Genomic DNA, 10,863 nt, shown 5'->3' on the forward strand with positions numbered 1-10,863 from the left:
ATCCCACATCGGCCACAAACAAGAATGAAAATGAGTATTGCCTCATGAGGTTCCGGTTAAATGCGCCTCGAGGGCTAGGTTGGGCTTTAAAGAGTAAGATGTTGTGTGCAAGAAGCTGTTGGGCCCGTCCATTAAATCCTATTTCAGATTTTTGAATCGATAGATTGCCGAAAAATCGGTGAAAAATATGTGAGTATAAAGATGCATCGGACACAGTCGAAGATTCGGGTGTGTTATCATGTTATATAAATACATACGTATATATACAGAAGATTGTAAAAAATGGACTACAAATGCATCAACACTGGATTCATTTTTATGGCATCAGTGCCTAAAAGATATTACTAATTAATATCATAACACAACAACAATAACATATATAGAAACTACAACACAAAAGATAATTACTGAAACGTGACATCAAGACTACCACTTTGAATATATAGTGCTCTTGGCCATGCCATCGAAGTTGTTGAAACATGTGAGTATGATACACTCCCTTGTAGATCATCCTGAAACGAATTTGAAAATAAGAGTAAGAGGCAATAGATTTGGAAAACATGTCAATATATGATTTGAAAAAATTTCACAGAAGGGTAATCATATGTCTTTTCCTTACCAGCATGGTATCTTCTCAGCTTTTGGTGGAACCACTTCAATTTTATTGCTATACCCACATAGGCCCGGTCTCTCATGTCATAAAGAAACTGGAAATAAGCATGCCTCCATGCTCTCTTGAAAAAGAGAGCTCCACAAACTCCCCAAAACCCCACAATGAATCCTGATCCCATGCCGATGTAAAACCATGGGATTTCAGGAAATTCTCTGTTTTCTTCTACAGCAGTGGGATTTAGAGTCTCTTCATCTTTTGTGCAGTTTTTCGTAAGAGGGGCTCCACACAGTTCAGGATTGCCAAAGAAAGAAAGTGGATCCAAGCTTTGAAGCTGGGTGCTTGAAGGAATTCTCCCAGAAAAGTTGTTGAATGACAGGTCCAGGTGATCAAGAAATGTTAAATTGCTCATGCTCTGAGGAATTTCCCCTGAAAGATGATTTCTCGAGAGATCTAAAGATTCTAATGACGCCATCACCCCAATTTTCTCTGGTATCCTCCCCGTTAAATGATTTCGAGATAAGTTTAGAAATAGCAGTCCAAAAAGACTTGAGATTTCAATTGGGATTGATCCAGATAAATTGTTACTTGAAAGGTCAATCATCCTTACATATTGAAGAATCTCTTCGTACTCTGCTTCCCTCCCCTTTATATCTAAAACAAGACTTTCCATGTAAGATTCATAATCATAATCTGCTTCCAAAGCATCATACACAGTACCCCGGATAGGTCCTGCAGTCATAGCACTGATATTATTCAAGCATTTGGGTATTGATCCTGACAGACTATTATCAGCAAGATCCAACACTATAAGAGAAGAAAGTTGGCATATTTGTGGAGGAATTTTGCCCATGAATTTATTGGATCTTAAGTGGATAATAATTAGAGTTGTCCTCTCAAAAATCCACCTGGGTATAATCCCCGAAAATTTATTGTCACTTAGATTTATCAGCCCCAAAACCTTGCAGTTCTCTAGTGATGAGGGTATGTCTCCATAGAAGGAATTGTTGTGCAAGCTCAATGCTTCAAGTCCGACCAAAGAACCCATGGAATTAGGAATTTTACCAGATAGATTGTTCCTTCCCAGGCTTACATGAGTAAGAGACGGCCAATGCATCCAACAATCAGAAAGTTCCCCTGATAAAGCATTAATTGATATGTCAAGGACCTCCAATTTACTTCTTCCATTCATCTTTTGGCACATGAAAGGGGAAATCTGTCCCGAGAATGAATTGTTAGCAATATTCAACATACGAACGTTCGGAGACAGACGTGGCAACCGACCTGAGAAGCAATTAGAACTCAAATCAATGATAGTATTATTTAGTACAACTTGGGATAAGTCCCCAGATATCTGGTTGTTAGAGAGATGGATCTGTTGGATGTATGAAGCGAACTTCCAGAACCAGTTTGGAGCTGTGTCCACAATTCCAGACCTGGAGAAGTCTAGATAGGAAAGAGACTTTTGTGTCTGTAGCCACGCAGGAAATTTTGGACCCATTTTACAGGAATCCGCCTTCAGATACCCTAGTTGGAATGGAGGAGTCCAACTGGAGTTCACATGGAAAGATAAAGATGTTCCAGATATCGATAAGACCTCCAATTTTGAGAGTGCTGTAAAATGCACTTCTGATATGGTCCCTGTTAAGGAAGTCCCTCCTACATGTAATTTCTCCAAATTGGATAGAAGCCCCAGACTCATTGGAAGAGTGCCATTAATCAACGGATTTTTAGAAAGATCCAAATACCTCAAGGATGATAAGTTTCCTATGGATGTAGGAATAGGGCCATGAAAGGAATTCGAAGAAACATCCAGATATTTTAGATATTTGAGTTGTCCTAAAGACTCTGAAATTTGCCCCTTGAATTGATTGAATGGTAGACTTAGAGACACAAGACTACTGAGATTAAACAACCAATTTGTTATTTCTTGATTGAAATTGTTCCAAGAAAGATCAAGAAATGTGAGAGATGTGAAATTGGCATACCGAGAGATGAAGTCATATTGCTATCAAGTTCACAATCGGACAAGTGCAGCTCTGAAAGAGAAGGGAGCATAGACACGGATTCAAGCCAATGGACTTCCCTGTGAAGGTCGACCCAATTCATGTCTAGGTACTTCAAAAAAGCAAGATGAGAAATCCAACCAAGATTCTCAACGTACAGCCCATTGTTATCTCCCAGATCCAGGTGACGAAGACCCGAGAGATTTCCAAGCTGATGAGGGACTAGTCCATCAAATCCAGCATGGTTGAGGTCAAGATATCTCAAACTCCCCATGGAACCCAGGAAACTTGGAATTGGACTACCTCCAAAATAATTCAGACTCAAGTTCAAGTAACTCAAAAATTCTAATTCAAGCAAGGCAGGGCTAATTTCACCACCCAACTGGAAGTTGCTGTAGAATTCATCTGGATTACTCAGATGGAGCCCAACCACTCGCCCTGTAACGTTGTTGCAGCGAACTGCTTCCCATCTACAACAATCTTGATTGACAGACCAAGACGAGAGCCGGTTGCCAGGATCAGAGAGAGCTTTCTTGAATCTTAGAAGGGCATGTTTCTCTTTTTCATTGCAAACCAAAGGGTTTGGGTCGCATAAGATTGAGATGGTGGAGGAGAGAAAGCAAAGCAAGGGAAACAGAATGATGGGTCTGGAGTTTCTCATGGTTGCTTAATTACAACCTAGAGCGAGAATGAGAGTGTGAGTACTTGAAAGAAGAAAAGGCATATATATATATATATATATAAATATAACTCAAAAATCATGTATAGTAAGTGATGGACCACACATATAGTTTGGTAGGTGTTCTCATTGATTGAAATGTGTTCCACGAGTGAATTATTCTATGTGGCTAAATCAAAATTGGTCCAATTTGGTACGCTATGGACTATAAAGACTTATAGTCCAAGTAAACGCATGGGGACACATTTTCCACAACGTCCATAAAAATGACTTATGCCAAGGGAGAAACTAGGATCCAAAATTCAAGAATTTAATGTCATACAATCAATGTTTAAAACAAGTAGGCAGTCTTTTGAATTCATATAATTGATCACTTGAAAGTTATGGTTTTCTAACATAGAATGACAATTTTTCCTTACTATTTTCTTTCCCTCTCATTCTCCTTCAAATATTCCAAAATCCAAGCTTAGTCTAAAGTTAATGAATTGAACCCAAAGTCTTCACTATTATTAAATATAAGGACTTTTAGTCCACGGTGAAGGCATGGAAACAAACTTCCCAAGGCCTCAATAAAGATGACTTATGTCAAGGAAGAAATTGAGATCCAAAATACAAGAATTTAATGTCGTATAATCGACGTTTGCCAATATGTGCAATTTCATGGAAAATGATTTTTCTCCAATATTTTGTTCATTCATTCCATCATATAGGAGTCATAGATAGATACCAAAAATGACTTTTCAAGTGTTTTCCTGGAAGTTGCATGAGGCTAGGTCAATGGTTGGGTCTTCATATCAATGACATTGATGGATGTGAGAGAAAAGAAAAAAGCTAAGAGTCCTTTCCATATGTCCAAATTCAAACAGTCACTCGAAGAGATTAATAAAGTTAATCAATTAATTTGAAAGTCTTGACTAGCATTCAAATATGAGGACTTAGACCACGGGGCAAACGCATGGAAACAAACTTTCAAGACTTGTGAAGATCTCTCTTTAGTAATTCAATAGTTTGATGTCTGAAAGAGATTTCCTTTGCCTTGAAAAGCTTGTGATCTTCCAAAGTCCTAATTATATAAACATTTCAATGGCAATGGGGTAAAGCACCACCATCTTAGTTTCCCCATTTTGCTTTCATTGCTTTATTCCCAACAAATCTTAGTGATCATTATGATTTTCTAATGATCTACCGTTTCTTTCCTTCCAAATTGTCCAAAATAAATATAAAGGAGTAATTCACCACTCGTTTTCCATTTTTTTTTACCCATGAAAGACTTATGTCATCCCAATAGTGTTTCTTTAGCCAAAGAGGGAAGCACCCAAGATATGTCAAATAAGAAAAACAATAAAAGTCATAAAGCCTTTGTGTTAACATAATGAATATTGATGTAACTAATGGATTCTTCCTTTAAATGACAAAGGAAACAACTATTTGCCAAAAATCACTCTCTCATCCAAGATTAAAATCTTTTCCCAAATAGTTGTCTTTAAATAAAAAAAAAACTACTTATTAAATTGAAGAAATCACCCAAAAGGGGATTTGATGTTAGAAGTTTTTTCAAAACAATCGACCAAAAGCTAAAAGGATGAGAAATGAAGAACAAAACAAGAATAATAAAAAGAGAAATGCAAACTTTTTTATAGTGACTCGATAAGCCGCCTACATCCACTCTCGTCAAACTTCTAATCGAGTGAGGGTATCTTCAAGACTTTTATAGCCAAAGTCTTCATACTTCTAACATTTGGATTTTAAGGTTCCAATTGACCTTCACAAACTCTTCAACTACTCAACCTATTTGAAAACTTTTCTCTCACAAGGAGAAGGTAAGAAAAGATTAATAAACTCCAAACCTAGTAGATTAAGGTTAAGCTCAAAATGCAAGTAGAAGTTAGGATTGATTTGAAGGTAGACAAAAAGAATTGCAAGTGAGAAATCAATGCACCTTGAAGAAGAGCTTTTAATGAGAGAAAGAATGTTTTTTCAATTGAATGTGGATGTTCTCTTATCAATAAATACTTTAAAACTCTCTAATTTGTAGCTTTCTAGCTTGAGGATCCTAAAAGCCATAGAAAGGCCTTAACCGATTAAGCAACTTAATCGAATGGTTAATCAAAAACAAGGATTCATCTATTTCTTTGATAAAAAAAATATGTATATTGTTTTAAGCTAAAGGATGAAAATAAACTTTTAAGTGTATGAAAAATAACTTAAACTTAAGTGCATCGATAAATACCATCTTACATTATATCATTGGTTACTTCAAGTCTTCAAAAGTCTCAAGTTTTCATAATATTGATCTTTTTCCATATTTGTTTAAGCTTCTTTTTTTTTCAAAAATAAACCTGAAAACACTTAACTTCATTTGAATCATTAATGTCCTTAACCTTATTTTTTAATCATTAAAACCCAATTAAGAGAACCCTTAGGATAAAAGTTGTCCACATAGATCTCTATTAGTTCTTTTGTGGCAAATTAAACTCATTCAACAAGTTTTTTTTTAGCTAAATTGCATCACATATACATGATGTTATTGAAACAAATTCTACTTTACAAGTTGAAAGTGTTACAATAGATTCTTTCTTTAAAGTCCAAGTGAATATGGTATCTCTTATAAAATAAAAACACAAAGCTAATAGTACTTTTTCGATCATCCAAGTCTTCGCCTCAATCATTATCATTATATACAATAAGTTTAAAATTGTTAGAAGATGAATAATATAAACCATAATCAAGTGTACATTTGATGTAATGAAGAATTCGTTTAGCAGTCTTCATGCGAGTCACTATTAGTGATTTTAAAAAAAAAAACCTAATAAGTTCAATTCCAAAAAGAATGTCTAACCTTATACAAGTCAAATAGCGTACGCTTCCAAATAAACTTTTGTATTATATTGGATCCACCATGTCTCCTTCTTCATATCATGACAATTTAACTTCACATTTTATTGGTTTGTTTCACTAGATCACATATATTCATGTAAACTTCTTCAGAATTTCCTTTGCATAGCCTTCTTGAGAAATGAAAATACCATTTTTTGTTTGATTCACTTCAATGCCAAGATAGTATGACATGAGACCAAGGTCAATCATCTCAAACTATCAAGTCATTATTTCTTTGAACTCATAAAACATGGTTGGCTTGTTTCCAATGAAGATTAAGTCATCCACATACAAGTAATATATCATCTTTTTCATTCACTTTCATGTAGAGAGCATTTTCATGAGGGCATTTAATAAAATTATTATCTTGAAAATATTTATCAATTCTATTATTCCATGCTCTCGGTGTTTGTTTTAGTCCATACAATGCTCTTTTTAATTTTAGAATCTTGTTCTCATACCCTTTTTCCATATAACCCATGGGTTGTTCTAAATACACTTCTTCTTCAATATGTTTATTCAAAAAGACAAATTTTACATCCATTTGAAAAATCTTCCAATTATTTTAAGCGACCAAAGATATGATTAATCTTATAGTTTCTAAATGAGCAATGAGAGCAAATACCCTACCATAGTCGATGCCTTATTATTGCTTTTAGCCCTTTGCCACTAATCTTGTTTTATATCTCTCTCTACTTCTCCTTTTGCATTCTTCTTTAAGGTTAATTTCATTCACCTCCCATGAAATTTGGGCTATATACACCTAACATCCATTGGTTTGAAATTTTATCAAAAACTTCTCTTACTTTGAGTTAAGAGGAGGTGAATGAAATTAACCAATAAGAAGGGTAAGAGAAGTTTTTGACGAAATTTCAAACTAATGGGGTTGGGTGTATTTAGCTTAAATCTCAAGGAAAATTGAGCAAAATTAATCATTCTTCTTTGCCTTGTACACCTATCTTACTTCAATTGTTCTGTTTTATTTTATTTTATTTTATTTTATTTTTCTTTTGGAAAGGATTTGATTTTCATGTGTCGTTCTGTTGGGAATCCTAAATTACTTCATTCTCATGCCTAGATCTTGTAAGGTGCATGTAAATCTATCATGGATTCTCTAAATCTATCACAACAAAAAACCAAGTATTCAAAAGCAATATTGATATCGCAAAAAAACATAGATCTAGAAAATAAAGTCACATACCTTTGATATGGATGTTCTCGAATCGATTCCAATCAATATAGATTACTCCAAAGTTGTAATAGATCTTGTAAACACCATGATCTTCCGCTCAATGACTCTTCCTTGTGTCTAAACACTAAAATTGTGAAGATCTCAACAGTGAAGGCTAGGGTTCTTTTTTTGAACTGTAAAGAGAGAATGACAAGATTTGGAAACCCTAACCTCCTAAAGGGTATGTATTTTCAAAAATATTTTTATTTGAAATAAATTTTATCCTTATTAGAAAGTAAGACAATTAATGGAGACATGAAATATTTTTATTTGAAATAAATTTTAACCTTATTAGAAGGTAAGACAATTAATGGAGACATGATTTGTGAGGAAGACTATGGTGGGTCAAATGATTGCTTTGATCAAAATTAAGTAGATTGGAATGACAATGTTGAGTTGAGCATTGGGGCCATCCATCATTGGGTTGAGACTGAAAATCCATTTTATCTTGGGTGGGAAGGGTTTTGTCCCTCTCTTGATGACCGCTTTCCTTTGCTTCTTTTTTAGGCCACTTTGAAGGCTTCTTCTCTTGGTTTCCTCATGGGGCCATCCCAAGTGGTGGGGGCTTGAGTGAAACTTAAGATTGGGTTCTTGGGATGGTCCATGGTCCATACTCCATACCCATTCCAATTTCCAACCCCACAAAAATAGTTATCATGTTTCACTTCATTAGAGTTAGCAAAATGATAAGGGTTTGTCAGATAGAAAAAAGTCGATATATTTTTTTTTTCTTTTTTCAATTTTAATAAAAGCAATTTTATTTTTAGAAGTAGAATAGAAACTCCATATTTGTCATTGTCTTCCATCATGAAAAAGTGTTATTAAAGATACCACTTCTTCTATTATTTTTATTTATTTTTTGTGAGAAATTAATTTCTTTCTTATTAATTCAACAAATCTATGCTTTTTTTATAGTCAATCTAATAACTAAATTGTAGTCAAAATGCATTTTTTATTTTATACTTAATAAAATAAAAATATTTAATTTTATTATTATTTTTATATATAAAAACTCTTATACAAATAATTATTTTATATTTTTAAAAATTATTTTGAAATATAATTTTTGAAAGTCATTCTTTGTAAGAGTTTTTACTAAGCTTTTTTTTTTTTTGCCATTTGCATGTGCCCACGACATCGTCTTCACGTGCCTAATCCGTAAACCACAACACTCATAACAGCGCGTGGGCCTTTATCGTTCCTCCCACCTTAAATTTAGGGTTTTTCCATTTCAAAATTCAAATGCCCCTCAGGATAAAACGGCGCCGTTTTATTCAACGGCAAAGACCACTACCGCCCTTCCCTCCTATAAAAGCCCAACTTTCCTCTTTGATCCCTCAACCATCCCACCATTTTCTCTCTTCACAACCCAATCCCATTTCTCCCCAGAACCCCATCTTTCTCGCTCTAGAGCCCACTCTCTCTCTCTAAAAAATGCGTGAAATCTTGCACGTTCAGGGTGGGCAATGTGGGAACCAGATCGGAGCCAAGTTCTGGGAGGTGGTCTGCGCTGAGCACGGCATCGACTCCACAGGGCGCTACCAAGGCGACACGGAGCTGCAACTGGAGCGAGTCAATGTGTACTACAACGAGGCGAGTTGTGGGAGGTTCGTGCCCAGGGCAGTGCTCATGGATCTGGAGCCGGGCACCATGGACAGCGTCAGATCGGGACCGTACGGCCAGATTTTCCGACCCGATAATTTCGTTTTTGGGCAGTCGGGTGCGGGTAACAACTGGGCCAAAGGTCACTACACTGAGGGGGCGGAGCTGATTGACTCGGTTCTAGATGTGGTGAGGAAGGAGGCCGAGAATTGTGATTGCTTGCAAGGTATGTGGAAATGTTTGGGTTTCGTTTGCTTTTACTGTTTTTGGGTAGCGTATTTGGGAAATTTTAGGTCTGTTTTGTGGGAAATTGGATTTTGGGGTCTTTTTTGTCAGTGATCTGAGTGTTTATTAGGGATTTCCCGGGATTTTAGTAGGGTATTTTTGGGTAGTATTGGGCATTTTGCGTCGGATCTAAAGAAATTCTCGACTGTTACTGTTTTAAAGTGTTTTTAATTATAGTTTCGATGCTTCTGCCTAACTGTTGAACCGTATAGCGTTTATGCTTCAATTTGAGTGTTGTATCTTTTATCATTTTGTCTTCTTCCTACTGATTTCGGAGCTCCAAATCACATACTTGGTTGGAATTCTCTCAGGATTTCAGGTCTGCCACTCTTTGGGAGGTGGAACTGGGTCAGGCATGGGAACACTCCTCATTTCCAAGATCAGAGAAGAATACCCGGATCGAATGATGCTCACATTCTCTGTATTCCCCTCTCCTAAGGTCTCTGACACTGTTGTTGAGCCTTACAACGCCACACTCTCTGTTCACCAGCTTGTTGAGAATGCAGACGAGTGTATGGTTCTTGACAATGAAGCCCTTTATGACATTTGCTTCCGAACACTGAAACTCACTACTCCAAGCTGTAAGTCTCTTAATAGTGTCTTAATTCTACTTTTACTTGTGTTTTTCTTTCTTCTGAAACTGATCAATGCCTGTTTTTAATCAGTTGGGGACCTGAATCACCTGATTTCCGCCACCATGAGTGGGGTAACTTGCTGCCTTCGCTTCCCCGGTCAACTCAACTCCGATCTCCGGAAGCTTGCCGTTAACCTCATCCCATTCCCTCGCCTGCACTTCTTCATGGTCGGGTTTGCTCCTCTTACATCTCGTGGGTCCCAGCAATACCGTGCCCTTACAGTTCCGGAGCTCACTCAACAGATGTGGGATGCAAAGAACATGATGTGTGCTGCTGATCCTCGCCATGGTAGGTACTTGACTGCTTCAGCAATGTTCCGGGGCAAGATGAGCACCAAGGAAGTTGATGAGCAGATGATTAATGTACAAAACAAGAACTCATCCTACTTTGTTGAGTGGATTCCCAATAACGTGAAGTCCACGGTTTGTGACATCCCTCCAACTGGTCTGAAAATGGCGTCGACCTTCATTGGAAACTCAACTTCAATCCAGGAGATGTTCCGGAGGGTTAGTGAGCAGTTCACAGCCATGTTCCGGAGAAAGGCTTTCTTGCATTGGTACACTGGGGAGGGGATGGATGAGATGGAATTTACAGAAGCAGAGAGCAACATGAATGATCTGGTCTCGGAATACCAGCAATACCAAGATGCAACAGCGGATGAAGACGGGTATGAGTATGAAGATGAGGAGGAGGAGGAGGAGCTTCAGGAGGCTTAAGGAGTTATAGGAGGACCTGGGTTTGGGTTGTTTTGCTTGCAACTATGTTTTGGGATCCTTGTTTTTGTTCCTTAACATTTAAGATTTGGATTGTGCCAACGTCTGTTGTTTCATTTGATGTTATAGTTTAGACAGTACCCTTTTTCACCTACATGTTTGCTTTCAAATATCAATGGAATTACTGTTAGATGAAGTTTTTCTGGGAATGGTTGGGTGCCACAT

At 36.8% G+C, this 10,863-nt stretch overlaps 2 protein-coding genes across 2 annotated transcripts; one reads left to right on the top strand and one right to left on the bottom strand.

Annotated features, from left to right (window-relative positions):
* Nucleotides 1-285: 285 nt before the first annotated feature.
* Nucleotides 286-3,303, bottom strand: LOC117933037 (receptor-like protein EIX2). The gene is made up of 2 exons (XM_034854383.1): nucleotides 620-3,303; nucleotides 286-512 (listed from the first exon to the last, which is right to left on the bottom strand). Exons 1-2 carry the CDS (start codon nucleotides 2,310-2,312, stop codon nucleotides 508-510), a joined length of 1,698 nt encoding a protein of 565 aa, XP_034710274.1. The 5' UTR covers nucleotides 2,313-3,303; the 3' UTR covers nucleotides 286-507.
* A 5,432-nt stretch (nucleotides 3,304-8,735) lies between these two features.
* Nucleotides 8,736-10,842, top strand: LOC117933718 (tubulin beta-1 chain). The gene is made up of 3 exons (XM_034855221.1): nucleotides 8,736-9,231; nucleotides 9,602-9,871; nucleotides 9,956-10,842. The coding sequence occupies exons 1-3, from the start codon at nucleotides 8,838-8,840 to the stop codon at nucleotides 10,639-10,641; spliced, it is 1,350 nt and encodes a 449-aa protein (XP_034711112.1). The 5' UTR covers nucleotides 8,736-8,837; the 3' UTR covers nucleotides 10,642-10,842.
* The last annotated feature ends 21 nt before the right edge of the window (nucleotides 10,843-10,863 follow it).

This window comes from Vitis riparia, chromosome 16 (assembly GCF_004353265.1).
Source record: "Vitis riparia cultivar Riparia Gloire de Montpellier isolate 1030 chromosome 16, EGFV_Vit.rip_1.0, whole genome shotgun sequence".
Lineage (NCBI taxonomy): Eukaryota > Viridiplantae > Streptophyta > Magnoliopsida > Vitales > Vitaceae > Vitis > Vitis riparia.